General features: G+C 35.5%; 1 protein-coding gene across 2 annotated transcripts in view; it reads left to right on the top strand.

Moving 5' to 3' along the window:
• The window catches only part of XRN1 (5'-3' exoribonuclease 1), a 99,600-nt gene extending 76,557 nt beyond the window's left edge, over positions 1–23,043 (top strand). Inside the window, exons 33-43 of one of the 2 annotated variants that reach the window (XM_059391814.1) lie at positions 2,853–2,961; positions 7,195–7,256; positions 8,423–8,533; positions 8,692–8,814; positions 9,272–9,431; positions 11,979–12,160; positions 13,773–13,886; positions 13,981–14,083; positions 20,338–20,376; positions 20,754–20,914; positions 21,546–23,043. In XM_059391814.1, coding sequence (XP_059247797.1) covers positions 2,853–2,961; positions 7,195–7,256; positions 8,423–8,533; positions 8,692–8,814; positions 9,272–9,431; positions 11,979–12,160; positions 13,773–13,886; positions 13,981–14,083; positions 20,338–20,376; positions 20,754–20,914; positions 21,546–21,848 — 1,467 coding nt within the window. In that variant the 3' untranslated portion in view covers positions 21,849–23,043. The remainder of the gene's footprint in view (positions 1–2,852; positions 2,962–7,194; positions 7,257–8,422; positions 8,534–8,691; positions 8,815–9,271; positions 9,432–11,978; positions 12,161–13,772; positions 13,887–13,980; positions 14,084–20,337; positions 20,377–20,753; positions 20,915–21,545) is intronic. The other variant, XM_059391816.1, reaches the window with a different exon arrangement.
• Positions 23,044–23,714: the final 671 nt, after the last annotated feature.

A 23,714-nucleotide genomic window follows, 5' to 3' on the forward strand; every position in this document is an offset into this window, starting at 1 on the left:
TCTCTCTCTCTCTGCCTGCCTCTCTGCCTACTTGTGATCTCTCTGTCAAATAAATAAATAAAATATTAAAAAAAAAAAAAAGAGTGAAATACCAAGAAGAGTGTGTTTAAGAGAGAAGGGGAGAAGAAAAATTAGAGGTAGCAGTATAGGCAATTCCTTCAAGGAGTTATACTCTAAAACGAAACATTACCCTGACTCACTCTCACCTTTTGCTTCTTATTCAGCTTCTTTCCTCTTCTTTTTTTTCTTTTTAAAGATTTTATTTATTTATTAGACAGACAGATCACAAGTAGGCAGAGAGGCAGAGAGAGGAAGGGAAGCAGACTCCCCGCTGAGCAGAGAGCCCAATGCGGGGCTCGATCCCAGGACCCTGGGATCATGACCTGAGCTGAAAACAGAGGCTTTAACCCACTGAGCCACCCAGGCGCCCCTTCAGCTTCTTTCTTAACCTCTGTTTTCCCAACTCTTCTCTGGGCACTGTTCCCAAAAACTGAGAAACTTTTTTTTTTCTCCACCTTTTGTTTTATTGTTTGGTGATGTTGGCTCTTACCTTGCTGCTAATTTAACCACTCAAGCTATGTGATCCATATTTCTCAATCAGGATCAATATAAGCCAGTATCTCCAACTTTCTAGAAGACAGGTATAGATGGACACCCCACCATCACCTCAGCCAAAAGATGTTTTAGAATTGACCTCATCTAAAGCTTCTTATCCTTATTTCTAACACTACCATTTCCCCAGGCATATAATCTGAAAAGAACGGAGTAAAATCTTTCGCCTTTCTCCCCTCTTTTTTTTTTTTTTTTTGCGGTGAAATTCCAAATCTTTTTATTTCTTGCCAGTTCCCACAATTGGGCCTTAGTCTGTCATCCTAAGCCTAGATAAACCTCCTATCTGTGCTTCCCACTTCTTTTCTCTTTCCTTTTTAGTCCTTCTTACATAGTACTGTTTGATGTATCTTTCCTGTTGATCTTTCTTGGTGATCCTTTCACCTGTGTAGGCCTGAGGGCATAACTGGGCAAAATACCTAATTAATAAAGACTTCTCGGTTTAACCTTAATTTGTTCCCTGAGGCACTGTGGTGTAATAAATCTGGTACTGGACTCAGAAAGTCAAATTTGGTGACTCAATTTGAACAACTCTAATTTCCTTGGGCCTCTGTGGCCTCATGTGCAAAATTAAAGCATTAGACTTAGATGACCTCTTTTTCAGCCCTAAAAGAATGGTATTTTTTTTTTAAGATTTTATTTATTTATTGGAGATGGAAAGGGAGCATGAGAGTAGAGTGAGGGACAGAGAGAGAAGTAGTCTGCCCCTGAGCAGGAAGCCCGTTGTGGGACTTGATCCCAGCCAGCCCTCTGAGATCATGACCTGAGCCAAAGGCAGTTGCTTAACCGAGATGCCCCAAAGAATGTTATTCAAATATAGAATGTATAGGGCTCTCTGTTCAGTACTCGTGGAATTCAGCCTCAAGTGAAACTAATATCTAGCCCTTCTATATCGAAATCTACCTAATTCTTATGTAAAGTGTATTCAACTCTTTGGTAAAATGATCTTTTCTAGTAAGATTGGTCTGTTTATTTTCCCTTCCCGACAAGTAGGTAATTCCTATTTCAGGTTATGTGTTCTTACTGTTCCTTCTACTTTTTCTCTCTCACAACCAAAATTCCCCTAGATCTCCAGCAAGTTCTCCTAGTCATTTTATTGCCTATTGCTTTGAGATGGAACTGAACACTCGATATTATATTTCTCAGAATCTTCTGCATGCTGCTCCTGTTATTGGGTGCTATTTCATTATTTGTATCAGCTAAACATTGTCATGTTGTATTTCCTCCTATATATTCCAAGAATTATGGGCTACCACATATATCACTTAAATCCGTGAAGCATTAATAAGCAACCTGGTGTTCATCTGATAAGCATATTCCAGACAACTCAACATGATTTTTTAAAAAGTATTCAAGCCAGGCACCTGGGTGGCTCAGTGGGTTAAAGCCTCTGCTTTCAGCTCAGGCCATGATCCCAGGGTCCTGGGATCGAGCCCTGCATCAGGCTCTCTGCTCAGCAGGGAGCGGGCTTCCTTCTCTCTCTCTCTGCCTGCCTCTCTGCCTACTTGTGATGTCTGTCAAATAAATAAATAAATAAATCCTTAAAAAAAATAAAAAGTATTCAAGCTTCTGGAAAAGGCAACACTATGGGAACAGTAAAAAGATCAGTGGTTGCCCAGTGTTTGGGGGAAGGATCAGTAGGCAGAACACAGAAGCTTTTTAGGACACTGAAAATAATCTGTGTGGTACTGTAATGGCGGAAATATGTCATTATACATTTGCCTGAACTCATAGAACGTACAGCACCAAGAGTGAACCCAATGTAAACTATAGTCTTTGAGTAATAATGATGTGTCAGTGTTAGTTCATTGGTTGTAATAATATACCACTCTGGTGGAGGATGATGATAATGGAGAATGCTGTACATGTGTGGAGACAGAAAGGATATGAAATATCTCTGTACCTTTGTCTCAATTTTGTCGTAGACCAAAAACTCTTTTAAAAAGTCTTGTTTTTAAAAAAATTTAAGTCTTTATTGGCAAAATATGACAATGGGAGTAATAAATAACTTGATGTAGATATCAGATAGAACAACCCAATAAACTATACCCCAAACTAGAATATTTTCTAATTAAACTTCTGGCATACTTTTTCTCTGCTATGGTACTGTGAACATGGGCTTTAGTGATAGAGCTCAAGTGTCAGCTCTCCTATTATTTAGTTCTACAATCAAATATTTTATCACTTCGAGGAAAGGTAGTTTTGTTTGTTTTTAATTCATTTATAAGAATTTTAACTTTCAGGTTACAGTTCTACCTCAAGAAATAAGTCAAGTAACTCAACATCCTAAGTCGGGCTTTACTGACAACAGTGTTAAATGTCAGCAAAGAAAACATGAGGCTCACAGGAAATGTAAGTTGAAAGTTAAAAATAAACTTATGATGCTAACTGGTTTCTTTTTTATTATTACAGTTTACTGAGTTATAATTCACATACCATAAAATTCATTTTTTGAAGTCTTTAATCAGTGATTTTTGTGTTGTTTTCACAAAGTTGTACAACCTATGCAATTCTCTAAATTAGAACATTTTCTTTACCCCGTATCTATCAGCGGTCATTCCTCCAGCCCCTGGCAACCATTAATTTACTTTTTGCCTCTATGTATTGACCTGTCTGGACGTTTCATGTAATCCTAAAATTTGTGACTTTTTGTGTCTGGCTTCTTTTATTTGGCATGATGAAGACAAGTTTCATCCATGTTGTAGTATGTATTAATACTTCGTTCTTTTTTTTTTTTTGCAGTCCTTTTTATAGCTGAATAATCGTCTGTTCTGTGAATTCTGCATTTTGTTTATCAATTCATCCATTGATGGAGATTTGGGTTTTTCCACTTTGGGGCTATTATGAATAATGCTGCTGTGAATATTCATGTAGGAGTTTTTGATTGAACACATGTTTGCAGTTCTCTTAGGTATACATCCAGTTCAGTAGAATTAGTCATATGTTAACTCTGTGTTTAACTTTTTAAGGAACTACCAAACTTTTCCAACTGGTGTTTCCCACCAGCAATATATGAGAGTCCAGTTTCTTTACGTCTTCCATAATACTTGTTAATGCCCATCTTTTTTATTGCAGCAGCTGTGGTAGGTGTAAAGTGAAGTCTCTCTGTGGTTTTCATTTGTGATTCATTAATGACTAATAACACTGGGCATCTTTTCATGTGCTAATCAGCAATTTGTATATCTTCTTTGGAGAAATGTCTATTCAGGTCCTCTGCTAATTTTAAAAATTGAGTTATTTTTCTTTTCATCCTTGAGTGTGTGAGTCCTTTACATCTTCTGTATGCTACATACATATTCAAATATTTGATTTGCAAATATGTGCTGTCATTCTGTGGGTTGTCTTTTTAACTTTATAGTGTCCTTAAAACAAAAATCTTTAATTTTCTTCAATTCTAATTTATCTTTTCTACTTTTTCTTTGATTACTTGTGCTTTATGTATCATATCTAAGAAACCATTGCATAATCTAAGGTCACAAAGATTTATACCTATCTTTTCTTTTAAGAGATTTGTAGTTTTAGCTCTCATATTTAGGTCTTTTTTTTCCCATTTCTGAGTGTTTATATATGGTACAGGGGAGGGGTCCATATTCATTCTTGTAATGTGGATATCCAGTTGTCTCAGCACCCCTTGCTGAAAGACTGTTCTTTGCCCATTGAATTCTCTTGGCACCCTTGTTATACATCAATTGACCATGACCATAGATGTATGGGTTTCTTTCTTTTTTTTTTTTTTTTGTATGAGTTTATTTCTGACCTGTCAGTTCTGTTCCACAGATCTATATGCCATCTTTATGCAAAGAACACACTATCTTAATTATCACAGGTTTGTTTTAAGTTTTGAAATTGGAAACTTTGAGTCTTCCGACTTTATTTTTCTTTTTCAGCATTGTTTTGTCTGTTCTGATCTCTTGCATTTTTGTATGAATTGTAGGATCAACTTGCCTGTTTCTGTGAAAATGCCAGCTGGAATTTTTATTGAGATTGTGTTGAATCTATAGATTATTTTGGGGAGTATTGTCCTCTTAACAATATTAAGTTTTCCTTGAAAACTTAATCCATGAACATAAAGTATCTCCATTTATTTAAGTCTTTAATTTCCTTCAGTGATGTCTTATAGTTTTCAGTGTACAAGTCTTACATCTTTTGAAAAATTTATTCCTAGTATTTTATTGCAAATGCTATTTATTGTCAGTGGAACTGTTTCTTGGTTTGGTTTTTTTTTTTTTTCAAAATTTTAATTTTTTAGAGAAAGAGCTAGAGGAGGGGCAGAGGGGAAGAGAGAGGAGAGAATCTCCATCAGACTCTGCACTGAGCATGGAGCCCAATGTAGGACTCAATCCCACAACTCTGAAATCATGACCTGATCCAAAAGCAAGAGTCATACAGTTAACCTGCTAAGCCACCCAGACACCCATATTGTCAGTGGAACTGTTTTCTTAATTGGTGATTGGGGGTGGATTGTTCAGTGCTGTTTATAGAGATAAAGCTGACTTTTGTGTATTGATTTTATATCCTGCTACCTTGCTGAACTTGTTTATTAGCCCTAATTTTTTGTGGCTTTGGCAAATGGAGATAGTGTTACTTCTTTTTATGTGATTTCTTGTATTTCTTTTTCTTGCCTAATTGCTGTAGCTATAACCACCAATGCGGTGGTGAATAGAAGTAGTAGGAGTGAACACCCTTAATTGTCTTGATCTTAGGGGTAAGCTTTTAATCTGTCAGCATTAAGTGTAATATTAGCTATGGGTTTTGATAAATGCCCTTTATTAGATGAGGAAGTTCCTTTCTGTTCTTAGGTTATTGATTTTGCTCCCTCTTGAAGGAATATTAGATTTTTGTCAGTTGCTATTTCTGTGCTTAATTAATATGGTAGATTCCATTGATTGTCTTTTGTATGTTGAACCAACTTCGCCTTCTTGGAATAAATCCTACTATGTCTAAGAGTTTAATCTTTTTTATATGCTACAGGATTTAATTTGCTAGTATTTTGTTGAGAATTTTATTTTAGCATTTATATACATAAAGGATATTTGTCATTTCCTTTTCTTGTGATATCTTTGATTGTGAAATCATGGTAATACTGACCTTGGAGAATGTGGGGAATAATACTTTGGAAGAGCTCAGGCTCATTCTGGTCTCTGGTAGCTGCCAGGTTATTGGTTTCACCAAAAACTGCTGGCTGCTATTTATTTTTTATTTATTTTATTTTTTTTAGATTTAATTTATTTTACTTGACAGAGATTACAAGTAGGCAGAGAGGGAGGCAGAGAGAGAGAAAGGAGGAAGCAGGCTTCCCGCTGAGCAGAGAGCCCAACTCAGGGCTCGATCCTAGGACCCTGGGATCATGACCTGAGCTGAAGGCAGAGGCTTTAACCCACTGAGCCACCCAGGAGCCCTGGCTGCTATTTTTTAAGGCTACTTAGAGTTGTAGAATAGGAATTGAGACCAGGGCAAGTTCAGCCATAAAGCTCACTATTGGGAGAGTCGGTCTTTTTTCTGGAGTAAATATCCCTCAGATTGCTATGGGCCTTTGATTAATTTCCGTAACACTAAAAATTTGGATTCAACTAATTTATGCCCATTTTCTTTTTTTTTTTTTTCCCCATTTTTTAAAAAATTTCTTTTCATGGGGCACCTGGGTGGCTCAGTCATTAAGTGTCTGCCTTGGCTCAGGTCGTGATCCCAGGGTCCTGGGATCGAGCCCCACATCAGGCTCTCTGCTCAGCGGGGAGCATGCTTCCTCCTGTCTCTCTGCCTGCCTCTCTGCCTACTTGTGATCTATGTCAAATAAATAAATAAAATCTTTTAAAATATAATAAAATAAAATTTCTTTTCAGCATAACAATATTCATTGTTTTTTGCACCACACCCAGTGCTCCATGCAATACGTGCCCTCCCTAAAACCCCCCAACCTTATGCCAATTTTCTTGTTGCTTTTATGGAGCACAGAATTTTTAAAGGTCCTTACTCTGACTTTTTGGCTGATGTCCCCTCCCTACTTTTTGAAATAAATTTTATTCAGCATAATCCAGTTACTTTTTTGTGTGTAAACACTTGCCTATTAAATTACTCTAACCTATGTTATAATTTTTTATTTAAAATATGGATATTTTGTTAATATTCTCTTACATAATATATAGATTTATACTTATTTCAGTCCTTCAGTCCTTTCAAAACCTTTCTGTGATTGGTTGCCCGTTTTCCATCACATTAGCTCTGTGATGCTCCTTGACCTCCAGCAAAACTAGTCCAAGAGTTCTGTAAATAAATTCCTTGTTTTTTGCTTCCATTACTTTTCTCCTGTTATTTCCTTTGCCTGGAATGCTTAGCCTTCTACTCTGCCCTTTGCAAATTTACATTCTTGGAGACTCAATTACATGTCACCTTTCCTTTTCCCTTATATCTGTGAGTATCTCTTCTGCTCTTCTACAAGTTTTTCAAGATGAGGGCCTTTGTCCTCTTAGAATTCTGTGAATTTTCAGCACAGCAACACAGTGCCTTGCTGTGGCAAATATTTGGTAAATTTAACTGGTTTATAGCAATATTTTTTACTTTCCAAAATTCCTATTTTCTTGTTCCTAGTTAAAGAAGAGTGTAAAAGTCCTAAAACTGAGAATCGGTTACAAAAAATGTCAAATAAACAGGTAAGCTTTCTTAAATCAAATTTCTAGTAGCCACCTTTTTGTTACCATTGGTAGCTCTGTAGCATCTGAATTTTGCAGCCCTAATCCATTAAGTTGTATGACAAGAAGATTGCTGAAGTATAGCAACTGCCTGTCACTTGGATGGGAGGTTACATAACTAGAGTCAGGATTTGGGACTAGAGATACTTACATACACACACTTATACACGCGCGCAAATATATGCATACATATATATTTAAAAGTTGTGTGGCTTTGAGCAATTCACTGTATCGCTCACAGCCTTAACTATCTTAATCTTTAAAATAGATCACTCCTTGTATGTAGTCTATATATACATACGTACCTACATACATATGAACATACCTACATACATGAATATATGTATAAAATGTGTAGAAATATGTGCATGTATTCAGTGAATCATTTGAATCAACATAGCAAAGTTAATAGTTAATTCTGTGGAGTAGCTTGGTGAGAGGAAGCTGAGATCATTTATGTTTTATTTTATATAGTCTCTGCTGATTGATAAGGAGAATATACACATTTTACAATCAAATATTAAAAGTATTTACTCTAAAAACATTCAGGTTTTACTAATGATATATGTATGTTCTATATGTGTATCATTTTAATAAAAAGTTTTTAAAAATCAGATCTCTTATAAGCTAGTAATTTATAAAATTTATAAAAGACATCTTAGCAGTATATTTGGCACATAACAGGTTCTCAGTAAATGGAACCCATTAATATTTAGATACCAGTAAATGGTTGACTTGTAAAGCCTTCTTTTTCTGAAACTCTTAGCTATAATTTCCTTTCTTCTAGAGAAGGGATTTATAAACGTTTTTATGGATTCTTTCTCAGAATAATGTTTTTAATGCTAAAATAAAATACATAAGATTTGAAATAAAATTAATTATATTGAGATACAATTAGAATCTCCTTATTGCCTACATTCATAATTGAAGAAAAACTTCTAAATTCACTTAGAAGTTAATGAAGATAAATGTCTAAGTTTTTTTTCTCATCCAAGTTTATAGGTCCCCTTATGATAGAAAAGAAAATGGTTCATAAAAAATTGGCAGCAATTTATTTAGAACACTATTAAGTGACAGTTATTTTATTATTAGATTTTCACAAAAGGCTCATTGTTACTCTTTTATAGATGTTTGGAGGGCCTGCCAAATGTAATATTAAGCTATTGAAGAGAAATGAAAGTGCAGAAGTCTCAGAAAACCAAAAGGTTGTGACTGGTTACCCAAATGCTATTGATAAGGTAAAAAACCATTCATTCAATTTCTCTTCCTGAACTTTAGCACCTGGGAAGATGATTGAGTGGAAATTATGTGATCATTTTTGTACCTAAAATTCTTAACTTTTTCCATGCCCTTCTACTTTCATCTTTCTTCATGCACAAAATATTTCTTCTTTTAGCCAAACCCTAGAATTGAGAACTTTTTAGCATCCTTGAATATCTCCAAAGAAAAAGAAGTACAGTCATCTCCTCATGAAGAGCCTCCAAGTGAAGAACTTTTGTCACCACAGTCATTTGCAATGGTTCGTATTTTGTAGGAGCTTTCATACTGTAGTGACTTCACTGTTGTGGCCTGTGCATACCTACCCCATGTAACTCTTGGTCTCCTGTGTACTGGAGTGTTACATCATATTGACATTTTGTGAGGAAAACCAGGCTGCCCTGGGCAATTATCTATCTGTTTGATTGTTTGTTTTCCTCTTTAAACCATATAGCTCCCTTGCTTTTCAAACACTGCTACCAGGCAGTTTGGTCAGGTTAAGCAGAAGGATTAAGTATTGTTTCTGTGGCAGAAAATGTGGTTATTTTTTTTTCAACTCTAGATTGTTGATTTTGCTTAACCCCCTATCTGAATGTAGTTACCATCTTAATTTTTAACAATGGAACTCATTAAAAGAAGGGTTAATAAACTCTGTAATTCTAATGTTAACTTTTGTCTACCTACCCCCACCATCTCTGTACCAATCATTTTCAAAACAGAAGGGAACTCGGATGCTTAAAGAAATACTAAAAATTGATGGCTCTGATGCTGCGGACCATAAAAATGAAACGAAGCAGTTTGGTAACGAAGTCAATGTTTCCTCTAATAGAAGAGATGAATATGGACCTTCCTCCCAGGCTAAACAAAATAAGAAATTAAGTACGTAAACTAAACTAAGTACTATTACTAATAATCAATACGATTTCAAAACTTCAGTTTATTTGGGGTATTTTTGTCATGTGCTTTTTGAAGATAAAACTACTTATATTTTTAAAAGAGTATGATTAAGAGTAACAAATAAGAGTTATAATTTTTATGCTTGTGTTATTAAATAATAATATAACTATGTAACCATTAGATCTGTAGTCCCTGTCTTATGATTACTTAAATTGTGCTATTATAGATATTCATTCTGTAGTACCCAAACATAGAAAAGTTTTTAGATTCTAGATTTTTTTCTCAGAAATTTAAAAACAATTATGTAACTTAAGTATGTTATTTCACTTTACTAAGATTTTAAGATTTTTTTTCTATTTACAAAATGAGAATAACATTGCAAATGACTTGTGATAATTATATGATACATATAAAGCAGTTAGCACTGTGTCTGGCTTATTATAGGTACCAATAATTAATATTAGTACTTTGTTACAATAGGTTGACTGACATAAAAATAGAAAAAGTGATAAAATCAATTAAAAATAATTAATAGATGGGGCACCTGCGTGGCTCAGTGGGTTAAAGCCTCTGCCTTCAACTCAGGTCATGATCCAGGGTCCTGGGATCGAGCCCCTCATTGGGCTCTCTGCTCAGCGGGAAGCCTGCTTCCCTTCCTCTCTCTGCCTGCCTCTCTGCCTACTTGTGATCTGTCTGTCTAATAAATAAATAAAATCTTTTAAAAAAGAAATTAATAGAGGGGTGCCTCGATGACTCATTTAGTTAAGCGTCCAACTCTTGATTTGGCTCAGGTCATTATCTCTGGATTGTGGGATCAAGCCCTGCATCAAGCTCCATGCTAGGCATGGAGCCTGCTTGGGATTCTCTTTCTCCCTTACCCTCTGCCCCAACCCCTCTTTCTCTCTCCCTCTCTTAAAAAAAAAAAAAAAAAAAGACTTAATGTAGACACTGGAAAGTCGGTACTTATCTTAAAACTGTGAAGCCTATAGTCTACCATCTGGTACATAGCCAGATTTTAATACACATCCATCATTGCTCCTACTGTCTGTGTCCCCTATACTTTAGTATTACACCTCTGTAAATTATCTACAGAAGCCTCCTAGGAAGAATGACTAATATAAAAGTAAGTGGGGACAGAAGTTTCTAGAAGTAAAAAAAATTTTGAAATAGATCTGAGTTCATTAAGGATCAAAATCTGGAACAAAATCAGAGCCCAGCTCCATTTATCTTCTATTTTAGTGAATATTAGAATAAATGATTAATTTAAAATTCCAATAACTATTAGGAAACTATCATGGTGACACACACGCTCTTAAAGTAGAACAAAGTAAAAAAATTTTTTTTAAAGATTTTATTTATTTATTTGACAGAGAGAGATCACAAGTAGGCAGAGAGGCAGGCAGAGAGAGAGAGAGAGAGAGAGGAGGAAACAGGGTCCCTGCTGCGCAGAGAGCCCAATGCGGGACTCGATCCCAGGACCCTGAGATCATGACCTGAGCCGAAGGCAGCGGCTTAACCCACTGAGCCACCCTGGCGCCCAAAGTAAAATTTTAAAACAAAACTGGAAAAAGGTGGTTCAGCTGTCAAAAACAATTAGCTTTATTTCAGAATAGTGAAGAATATCTTATCTCTTAGAGTCAAAAGCTCAGAATCCAGCCCAAAATACAGAGTTAATAAGTTCTGTGACTTTGGACAAGCCACTTAACCTTTTTTTAATCTGTAATAATAAGAGGTTTAGTCTCATTCTTCACTGGGATATGCTCTCGTTCTATTAGCCAGTTTGTTGATCATAAAGAATGTGAACTTTCAGAATGTTTTAATCATCTTCTATAAAAGCACTTTTTTAAAGGGTTACTTTTAGAAAAAACTTCTAAGCAGCATCATTTGGGAGCAACCAAACTGTTTATCCATGTGTTGCAGAACGTAAGATGGAATTTTGACAAGTAAGACTGAAACCAAAGCCTCAAAACTTAAAAATTTTTTTTAAAGATTTTATTTATTTATTTGACAGACAAAAATCACAGGTAGGCAGAGAGGCAGGCAGAGAGAGAGGGGGAAGCAGACTCCCAACTGAACAGAAAGCCTGATGTAGGGCTCCATCCCAGGACCCTGAGATCATGACCTGAGCCAAAGGCAGAGGATTCACCCACTGAGCCACCTAGGCGCCCCTCAAAACTTAAGATTTAATTGTAAATCAGCTCAAGAAAACTGCTTGTTCAAACATAGCTTTGCTCAAACATAGCTATATAGTCATTGATCTCTCAAAATTTCAGGTTTTTATAGTCAGCTACTTAACCGTATTTTAAAATCTTTATCTTAGTCATGTTTCATTAATCAGTTATAATCATCTAAAAATCTCTATTGAATTCTTGGTAATTTTAGGCAATACTAAATAATTTACTTCATGCGAGCTTCCTTTTTTCATCTTTTAACAATTTTCTACTTGCTATCTATAAAACCCTATAATAATTGCAGAGCTCAATATATAGTTTAATATCTGTATATATATCCTTTTCTGTTTTTTGGTAGCATCTTACATGAATAAGCCTTACAGTACTAGTGAATACCATAATGTTCAGTCTATGGACCATGTGTGTTGGCCTGCTCCCAGCCATATCCCTCCTGTGTCCACACCAGTAACTGAACTTTCTCGAATTTGTTCGCTTATTGGAATGCCACAACCAGATTTCTCCTTTCTTAGAACACCACAGGTACAGTATACTACTGTTGCATTTATATAACTTATTTAACACTGAACTTAAATAAATGACTGAAAATCTTTGGCAAAAATAATATAATGGAGCTGATTTTTTCTTTTACTTTATGAGCAGCATAGATTTATACTTCCCACTGTGGCTCACTCACATTTATGCCAGAGCCCACAGAGATGCTGACAAAGAGGAAACCTGGGCAGCACATAGCCCAGACAGATTGATAGAGCCAGGGATCTTTGTCTACAGCAGAAGCTTTCAAACTTTTGGCTTCATAAACTCCCACTGTTTTGTTTTTGGTTGTTTTTTTTTTTTTTTTGAGGTCCTGCCAAAGTTTTTGTTTACTTGTGTTATGTTCTTATTAACTCTATTAGAAACTAAAATTGAAAAAAATTAAAAATATTTATTAAAAATAACTTTTCAAAAACTTAGTGGGAAGAATAGCACTGCTCTACATTTTTGCAAGTCTTTTCCATCTCTAGCTTAATGGAAGAAGCTGGATTCTCATATCCGCTTCTTAATATCAATCTCTTGTGTTATGTTTTGGTTGAAATACCTGAAGAAAATCTGGCCCCAGACAGACTGATAGAGAAAGGGAAAGAATTTTAATAACCTTTTCAGATAATGGATTTTTTTTGATACTACATTTAAATGTGGTATTTACTTAGAAGTTAGTTGCGGTGTAGAATTTAAAGCTATTCCAGTGGATTTTCTGTCCTTTGTATACTTGTGAGAAAGTAAGAGTAGAAATGGCAAATAGCACCTTAATATTATTATGAAAATAGTTTTGACCTCAAGGACCTCCTGTAAGGGTTTCAGGGACTCCCAGGCTGCCCAGACTGTACCTTGAGAACCACTTACTATAGGAAAGTTTGTTTTATCTTCCTTTTATCCAAGTTCTTAATACATTCTCACCTAAAACAAAGCAATCTTAAATTAATATTATTACATAAAAATAAGTAGAATTTAAAAAAAAATTTTTTTGTAAAAGAAAAAATGTATAATAGAGAGTTATATACCTTAAATGTGAACATGAAATTGGTCATTACCACTAAGTCTTTTAGATTTTGGCAGTTAATTCATATTAATGAAATATCTGCTATTCTGAGGAGGGTGTAAAGCAGGAGTCAGCAAAATTTTTTTTTCAAAGGCCAAATAGTAAATATTTTAGGCTTCATGGTCTCTGTCACAGCTAATCAGGTGGGCTGTTATAGTATGAAAACAGACATAGGCAATACATGAAAGGACTTGGCTGTATTGCAAAAAAACCCCAAAACTGAAACAAACCTTATTTACAAAAACAAGCAAAAGACCTAGTTTCCTAACCCTTGGTATAAAGAAAAAATTTTATTGGCTTTCATTTGCATTAGGATTCTTGACCCTTCAACTAGCATAATGAGCATTTTATTTTATAAACATTGCAAGATTAGGAAATGATTCTAAAGTTTTAGTAGGGCAACCCAAAACTAAATTGATTGCCCTTTTGAATTTTTTAATTCTTTTTTACAGAATGTCACATAAAATTATTCTGCTTGTTTAGACTAAGCGTGGGGGGAAGAAACCAATATCCTAGACAGTTAACTTTATAGACATTTCATATTCTCTTTTTTAGACAATGACAGTTTGCCAGGTAAAATTATCTAATGGCTTACTGGTACATGGGCCACAGTGCCATTCTGAAAATGAAGCCAAGGAAAAAGCCGCACTTTTTGCTTTACAACAATTGGTAAGAATTGATTATGACTTCTCTACTAAACTTTTAATTAATCTCTATAGATGTTTTTGTTGCATTGTCTTTTAACTTTTAAATACTTCCATAGGGCTCCTTAGGAGTGAATTTCCCTTTGCCTCCACCAATATTTCCAAATTATCCTCCTGCTGTACCACCTGGAACCATTCCTCCAGTTTTTCCTCAGCCTACTGGTAAGATATTTGGCTCCTCTAAATATTTGTTATTGGGGCACCTGGGTGGCTCAGTCAGTTAAGTGTCTGCCTTTGCCTCAGGTCATGATCCCAGAGTTCTAGGATCAAGTCCTCATCAGGCTCCTTGCTCAGTGGGGAGTCTGCTTCTCACTCTCCTTCTGCCCCCCGCCTCATGCTCTCTCTCTCACTCACTCTATCTCAAATAAATAAAATCTTCAAAAAATAATAAAATAAAGGGACACCCAGCTGGCTCAGTCATTAAGCATCTGCCTTCAGCTCAGGTCATGATCCTGGGGTCCTCAGATCGAGCCCCGCATCTGGCTCCCTGCTCATCGGGAAGCCTGCGTCTCCTCCTCCCATTCTTCCAGCTCTATGTGTGTGTGTGTGTGTGTGTGTGTGTGTGTCTCTCACTCTCTATCAAATAAATACATAAATAAATAAGCAATCTTTTCATTAATTAAATGAAATAAATACTTGTTAATGAGTTACTGTTGTTTTTTTTTTTAGATTTTATTTACTTATTTGACAGACAGAGATCACAAGCAGGCAGCGAGGCAGGCAGAGAGGGGGAAGCAGGCTCCGCACTGAGCAGAGAGCCTGATGAGGGTCTTGAACCCAGGACCCTAAGATTATGACCTGAGCCGAAGGCAGAGGCTTAACCCACTGAGCCACCCAGGCACCCCTGAGTTACTGTTTTTAAAAAGTTATTTTAAGAAGCATCATTTTGAGGAAACCAAAAAATTTATTTAAATGTCTAGGGAATGTAAGAAGGAATTAGGAGAAGTCAGTCTGAAACCAGAGCCTGTAGATTCATGTAGAAATACTATTCCCTTTTACAGCTTCTAGTTTGGATATAGTAGGACTGTTCTTTGTTCTGGGCAGCCCCGTATTCCCCAGTAGCTGCCAACAGATGAATTCGGGTTTAAGTCAGACATCAAAGCACAGGTAGGGAAAGGGGAGAGAAAACAGAAGTGGAAGGAGTAAAAAACAGGTAAGACTTTGAAGCTGCAGATATGAAAGAAACTTCCCCTTGATGATGAAGGAAGTGAAGAATGAAGGAGTTTTTAAGCTTACTGTGTATCTCTTAATATTCTCTATCTTCCTCCTTCAAATGTAGAACCTCAGTTATCAAGCAGGTATCTCCCTGCTTTCTGTAGCCATGTGGGGTCTTCATATGTTCGGAGGGAATGAAAGGGTCACTGTGGAATCAGGATTTTTGTCCAGACTCTTTTATTAACTGATTTTGAGAAAATCATGTAACTTCTTTGGAACTCCCATTTTCTTATTTATGCTAGACTATGTCCAGGATTTCTATGAGACTACCATTTTGTAATTTTATCATTCTAAATCTTCAGCTCATTAAAGATGTCTTTTATTGCCTCGTTTTTCTAATAGCAGTTGACTTCTTCATATCCTGATTATCATTTTTAAACCAATCATTTGTTTATTTCGAGTTTACAAAATTTCTGAGCCTACTGTGTGCCAGGAGCTATACATACCTACTCTTCTCTGCAAACATTAGAAAATTTAATAATACTGATTAAACAAGTTTTCCCTTCTCTTTGCCCAAACTACATGAAACTGAATAGTAAGTGTGATTTTAAAAGTATAAACCTACAAGGACAGAGATGAAAGAGGAAGTACCAGCAGATTAGAAATTTGAAAAGAGTTTGTGGTAAGAAAATCAACTGAAGGAGTAGTAACTAATTTAGCAGAGCATGAGTCAGTTACAAACTAAAATATCTGTAGAAGATAATACAAATTAGTTGATGAGTAGCTCATCCCTGACAGATCCCAAGAGATTCAGAACTTAGAAGTGTCAGAAGCTATCAGCGCTTCCAGTGAGGCATGGGCTGAAAAGAGGAGGATTGTTTCGAAGTCTGAATGTGGAGGAATGGGACTGCTCCTCCTTCCCCCACACAGGCAGTTGCCTCTTCAGGTAGAGCACTGGAGGTATGTGCTCCATAAGGTTTCCTAGATATGGGGACAACAGGCACAGAGTAGAGATATAAGACTGAAAACTGATATTAAGGTAAATTTCCTTTTTGCCATCCTGTTCTCAGTTTGTAGCCAGCCATAGCTCATATAGGAAGTAGGAAGTAGGAAGATGGTTCTTTTCAGAAATTCATTGAACTGTGAAGAAAAGACCTAATGACTTTTGGAAGAAAGACAAAAGGCTGGCTCACCACCAAATAACGAAGTGGATCTTTCTAGGGCTATTCTAGAGAGAAGCTCTCAAGTCATGTAGCCCCTTAATACAAACACTGCTTCTAATCACAGTTTTAGTGCTCTTTAATATGAATAGATACAAGACTGTGAGAGATCTGGAACATTTGGGGGAAAATCTCTAACATTAAAAGAGAGAGAGAATGTAGGAAGTAAAACTTCAAAGATAGCTCATGGTTAATATTCTTAAAGAGATGAAACAGTATTGCAACTAAAATATAAGAACAAGAATGTAAGAGGGAAAAAAAGAACGATTGGAGAATAAGAACTAAATTGTTAAGTTGAAATTTTAAATTCCAAGAGATAAAGCCTTACCAAAGCCAAAGAACTCTCAGAAAGAACAAGATAAAAAGTGGAAAATCAGAAAGAATGGAGATTTAGAGGAAGAGTACACAGATCCAGGACCTGTCTAATTGGAGTTCCAGAACAAAGAACCAGAGACAAAGGTAGGAAAGGAAGAAAGTATCAAAGAAATAAGATAAAAATGTTTCCTGGACTAAAGGACATGCAGCTCCAAGTTGAAAGGGCCACCAAATGCTTAGCACAATGAATGAAAAAAGAGATTGCCTTGAAATTGAGAATACCAAATGATAAAGAGGTTGTCTGAAGACAACTGGGAAGCACTGAGCATTGAATACATCAAAATTCTGAGGCAGAATTAGTTTTATCTTAGATTTCTTTGTAGAGTCAAACTATAAGTCTAGTACAAGGTGGAATAAAAACATTTTTAGACATGCTAATCTCCTTCTTATGCATCCTTAAGGAGCTAGAGGATTGATTATATGTTCCAGCAAAACAAAGTAGTTGTAAGAGAGACAGAAAGAAGAGGAGAAAGAAAAAAGGAAGACACAAAGAAGGAAAGAAAATACGAAACAAAAACCATAAGACTACACCACAAGAGGTCTAGTATACTAACACAATGAATGGAAGTCCCAGTGTACCAGCTGCTCAGCAGCTGTAGAAAGTAACTCTTCCCAATTGGAAGAGCAGAGGGAGGTCTTAGAAGGTAAGATAGTTATCTGATAAATGGGCAGCATCTGGAAGAACATCTAGGATAGGTACATAGAAGAGTTAGAAGAGTAAGAAGTTTTAAGAAGATAATTACTTTTCAAAGAGTAGGGACACCTGGGTGGCTCACTTGGTCTTTGGCTGAGGTCATGATCCTGGGGTCTGGGATTGAGTCCTGCATTGGACTCCTTGCTTAGTGGGGAGCCTGCTTCTTCTGCCTGCCGCTCCATCTGCTTGTGCTTGCTCTCTCTCTTGCTCTCTCTCTTTCTCTGTCTCCCTCTGACAAATTAAAAAAACTTTAAAAATACTTAAATTTTTTAAAAAACAGTAAAACAGTTTTACAAGAAAAGAACATAATCAGAGTACCTACTTGGCTTTGCAATGACAATATTTACAGAACCACATACTGTAAACCCCACTTATATATTTAAACAAATATATTTGTTTAAATCATAAATAATAAATAATGATATGTTTTTATTGGAAAAACAGAGAAAGTAGTAAGGAGTGATATAAAATAATTTTGATTTTGATCTACCTGAATTCTGATCTATTTTACTAGGAAGTCAGTAGACCTAAAAATGCCTAACATTGAAAAATCAGTAGTAGTAGAAGCAAATTATTGAACAGTGGTAGAAATAAACAGCTTAAACAGTTAAACCTGGGATCATCTACTCTATTATGTTGAAAATATTTTTATTACAATGTGTATATACTACTTTGACTTTTTAAGAAAATGTAATTTGTTTAAGGACGTAAGTTCCTGAGTAGCAAAACTAGCATTCATACCCAAGTCTTTCTAACTCCAAAGTCCATGGTTTTGTTACTGTACTGCACTGGTATTTCTTCAACTGTATAGACAATGCTTTAGTCATAAAATTTTTGTGACTGAATAAATCTGATGTTTTCATATAGCTCAAGGAAGTAAGTTCACTGTGACTTCCAAAATCTAATTTGACAGCTTTTTCTCTTTCAAAAGTGAACCCAGTAACTATATATAAATCTTTAGTATAATTAATATGTGTAGGTTATGAGATGTATTATCTAAAAAGAATGATTGTTTTTCCACTTATTGATATTTTACAGCTTGATATTTTTACCTTTTTTGTGTTATTACACTTATATTCATTAGTATATCATGTTTATGATACTGTATTCCTATCTCCCAAGAATTTTAAGGTTATAATTGGAATTCTTTTGGTCTCATAATAGGTGTTCTCCCATGGTCCATTTCAATTGGACCATATTATACATGATATAAATAAAAGCCAAGAGATTTCAATGTTAATCAGGAGAAAAAACTGAATCATCAGATTAACATTTTAAAGTTATTTTGTAGATTTCTGTTTTCTGGTATTAAAAGTCCCAGTGGGAAAAAAGTGGAGGAAAGTGTATTTTATATTTAGAACAGTGATTTTTTGAGGGGGAAATTGTGGAACTGATCCTTGCAGAAGATAATTAGCATCTTTTAAACAGATCTTGTTAACATTATGACTTGCACCAAAGTGGCTTATAGTTAGTAGTACTGAGACCTGATTTTCTGAATATTTTTAGCATTTTTCATATTAAAAGTTGTCTTCATCCTAGATGTTGTACATGTATAATTCAAAACACTAAAATATATGATTCTTTTCCTGATGCCAAAATTTCTTAAGTGGCTGAATTATTAAGCTATACTGTCTTACAGGTTTGGCTGCCTTTTTATCTCTCTGAAAAGAAGTTTTGAACACCGTGCATATCTTATTCAGTGGTGATGTGCTAATGTCCCACTTGTCATTTTTTTAAAGAGTTTATTTATTTATTTTAAAGAGAGGGAGAGAGAGCACATGTGCCAACTGGGGGAGGGGCAGAGGGACAAGGAGAGGAAATCTCACTCAAGCAGACTCCACACTAAGCGCAGAGCCCAGCTTTGGGCTTGATCTCACAACCCTGAGATCATGACCTGAGCTGAAATCAAGAGTCAGATGCCCAACTGACTGAGCCACTCAGGCACCCCAGGAATCTGTATTGTTAACAAGCTCCACAGATGGATTCTTACACAGTCACTACCAGTGCAGCATTTAGAAACTACTACATTAAACGATGACAAGTTTGGGGCACATGGGCAGCTCACTGGTTAAGAGTCCAACTCTTGGTTCTGGCCCAGGACAGGATCTCAGGGTCGTGAGGTAGATCCCCACATCAGGCTCCCTGCTAGGCATGGAGCCTGTTTAAGATTCTGTTTTCTTCTCCCTCTGCCCCTCCCTCCCCTTTAAAAACAAAGAGACACACAAAAACTACAGATTCCTTGGATTCCTCAAAAAATTAAGAATAAGGGATCATATGATCCAACAGTCTATTTCTGGTTATTTACCCAAAGAAAACAAAAACACTAATTCAGAAAGATGTATGCATGCTTATGGAAGAAACCTGAATGTCCATCAAAGTAAAACTGAGAAAAGCAAATACCGTATGATTTCATTTGTATGTGGAATCCCAAAACAGAAACAGACTCATAAATGTAGATTAAACTGGTGGTTACCAGAGGAGAAGGGAGTGGGGGATGGGCAAACAGGTAAAGGGACTGAGGTACAAACTTCTAGTTATAAAATAAGTCACAAAGACAAAAGGAACAGCAGAGGGAATATATTCAATAATATTTTAATAACTTTTTATGGTGACAGGTAGTAACCACACTTATGGTGAGCACTTTATTGTACTCACTGTACTCACTATTGTACACTGACACTCATATTATATTGTGTATCAACTGTACTTCAGAAAATACAGATTCCTGGTTCCCTCCAAGTCTGATAGGCCTGGGGTCTTCCCCAGGAATCTGTATTTCACAAGCTCCCCAGGTGATTCCAATACACAAATCAGTTTTGGAAACCACGGTTCAGTGTACATTTAGTAAGAAACAAAATGTAATTTTTAAAAATCCTTTAATTAAGAATACTAGAATAGGGAAAAGAAAGATTCTGCATGTGAAATGAAAGTGATCAGATTTCAAGACTTGAGCTTTTTTGGTTTTTTTGTAGGCTGGGATCACTATGGAAGCAACTTAGCATTGGGGGCAGGTGAGATCCTTAAGATTTCTCTTTGTGCCCTGACTTTTCTTCCCCAAGGGACAGTTTCATGATCCTTTCATTAAATAGTATTACAAATATTCCTAAAGCTCATATAACTATATGGTACTCTTGGCCTTTGTAAGTCAGACAGCATAATGACAAGCTAACTTAATACTTAATACTTAATACTTCACAGTCCTAAGGGGGGGGCTCCTGAGGTGGAATGTTGTAAGCAAAATGGATTACAAGTTCAGTGTATGCCCTTTGTCAAGATGAAAAACAAAAAACAAAAACAAAATAAAGGGGGCAGCGGAAAGAGATCTCAGATTTCAGGACTCTGATGATACCATTTTACTAAAAAAGAAATTGTCCATGATTTTTAACAGCTAATATAATGCCTTCATCATCTCACCTCTTTGGCTCCATGCCATGGGGACCACCAGTGCCAGTTCCTGGGAAACCATTTCATCATCCTTCATATTCTGGGACCATGCCAGTGGCTGGGGGAATGCCAGGTGGTGTGCACAATCAGTTCATACCTCTACAGGTGAGATCTGAAAAGAGAATAACTATATTTTTAAGAGATTAATTTGCTAATGCTCAAGGACTGTTGAGAAAAATTTGTTTACTTAATTATTACTGATTAAAGGCCAACCAGAAGCCCAGTACTGGTCCGGGTGCTTAGAATATATATTAATGACCCATGCTCAGGGTGCCTGGCTGGCTCTGTCAGTAGAGTATACAATTCTTGCTCTCAGGGTCATGAGTTCAAGCCCCACATTGAGTGTAGAGATTACTTAAAAAATATATATATATACATATATTTTTTTTTAAGAATATATATTATGACCATCAGTGACCAGTGTGACCTGGTCCCTGCTCTCTTGAGTTTGTGTTCTAATAAATAACAATAATTACAGCAAGTAATATCCTTTTCAAGCACAAAGTGATTTTAAAATCAGGAATATAAATTGTTTTTAACTTATAGAGAATTTAAAAATTTTCTTTATGATTAAGCTATGGAGAATTTTTAAATTTCCTTTATTTTCTTAAGTCTGGTTTGTAGACTGTAAGTGGAAGTCACAGGTCAGCATGATTGACAGCTATTAGCAACATGGTTTATGACACTAGTTTTTTCTGCGTACATTGATAATTAACAACACTTTTATTCCTTAAAGGTTACTAAAAAAAGGGTTGCAAATAAAAAGAACTTGGAGAGTAAGGAGGCCCAGAGTTCTCACGCTACCCCACTTCAGACTAGCCAGCCAGGGTCTTCCAGTGTCACCAAAGTGATTCCACAGGAGAGTTCATCTGCTTCCTTAAAGTCCTCTCAGATTACTCAGCCTGCGTCTTCTTTTCAAGTTGAAGCTGCCTCCCAAGGCCATAGTATGTCTCATCACAAGTCAACACCAAGCTCTTCTTCAAGAAGAAAATCAAGAAAACTGGCCGTCAATTTTGGCGTTTCTAAACCTTCTGAATAAATTTGGTATCTGGAATTAATTTCTTTCCTTTCCACCCACCTTTTTAGAAATCCATATCTGTGTCTCATAAAAAATTTGAATGTGCTATTTTAAAGTACATTTTGATTAAAAAATTTCCTTTCAGGTAAAATTTTTTAATTTGTCAGGCACTTTTCATGCTATATCAAATTGTGCATCTTAAACATGTGCAGTTTGTTTTACATCAATTATACCTCAGTAAAGCTATAAAAAAGAAAAACTAAATTAAACCTTGTGTTAAAATAGTATCAGTGGACTAAGCATTAAAATGTACCACTCTAACTCTTGGCCTCTCATCAACAGAAGTATCCTGAACCATGAATTAGACATCATAGTGCAATAATAAAAAAATTTTTTACACTATTGAGGGATAATTAAATGGAGCTTGAAAATTGGGCCTCAATCTACTGAATGTGGATTTTATTTCTCTTTTTAATGATGTGACAGGTTTGTCAGGAGAATGGCTCTTATTTATAAGTATTTTAACTTAGCATTTTGTTGTCTCTGAGGGTCCTTTAGACCTGCTGTGAAATGATCACACTTGTTGTGGTGCTGCCAGTTTTGCTTTATTCTAAATTTTGTACCAAAGCAACTTTAGAATACTGATCAGAGTATTTCATTTAACTGCTTAGAACTATAAATAGCAATCTAGATTTGAGCAAGTAATTACAATTTTTTAGATGACTCAAGAACCAGCATTAGAAATTTCTAATAAAATTAAGTTTCAAAATCTACAGGGTACAACAACTCCAAATTAATCTTCTAATATAATAAAATAAGATATATTAATCATGTTGTTAGTTTAAATAAATTGTGTTATTCTTTTGTATAGCTTTTTACTTGCTTAAACATATATGAAAGCTTCTTTGTTGGTCCATGTGTAGTGTTTCTTGAGATTGATGAAATTTTTTAAAAAATTCTGAGGTGTGCTATAATACAGGCACAATCAGTTTGTGATGTACTTTATTTATATGACAAACGCCTGTCTCATTCTGTTTCCATATTTTTAGCTTTATGCTGAACTGTTCAGTGACTCTGGCATTTGTGAAGTGCGTATTGTTCAAGCTGTGGCTGTTGAAATCATTTTAGAATTTATGAAAATTTCTCAGTGGTACCAGGGCCTGAGTTTTTTTTATATATGTATATAAATATGTACACACACACACATATATATATATATATATATTTATCCTTTAGTTTTTGTGATATGCTTATATTTTTAAGGAAGTAAGTTATCATAATTTTTTTAAAAGTAGGAACCATAATGTTTATATGGAGCTACTTATTATTATATCCAGTTTCATTTAACTCATTAAAAACCCTGCCATGAGTCCTAAAGTAGTCTATTTGGTTTTTTTTAAGTGCTGGTATTGAACTAAATGGATTCCTTTCTCTAACTGCTGATTTCAGAGTTTCTCTAAATGTTAATAGGATATTTGTGTATTAGCAGTGCCTTTAGTGTAAGAGATAAGTGTTCATTATCTGTCATTTATTATAGTCATGTGAGTTTCTGTGATTTTATTTTCTGTTAATTTTCTAGATTCAGATGTTCATTGGTTCCCAGCATGCCCTTGTTGGGAATGTTTATCTGTAGGGGGATCTTGAATAATGAAGCTCAAATAATTCTGTGTTTGTCCTTAGTGTCCCACAAACTCTGTTTGTTTTAAAAGGAAATCTGTATTATGAGAATACAATACAAAAAAGTTAAAGTGTGATAATAATGTTCTGTTAACCTCTTAATTACTTTAAAGTATGTAATTTTTTTTTTTGCTTAAAGTATGTAATATTTTTAATCTTATGTACCTGTACAAACTCCAGCATTCAAGAATTGCCTCACTCATCACTGCT

The sequence above is a fragment of the Mustela nigripes genome, chromosome 2 (assembly GCF_022355385.1).
Source record: "Mustela nigripes isolate SB6536 chromosome 2, MUSNIG.SB6536, whole genome shotgun sequence".
Taxonomy (NCBI): Eukaryota; Metazoa; Chordata; class Mammalia; order Carnivora; family Mustelidae; genus Mustela; species Mustela nigripes.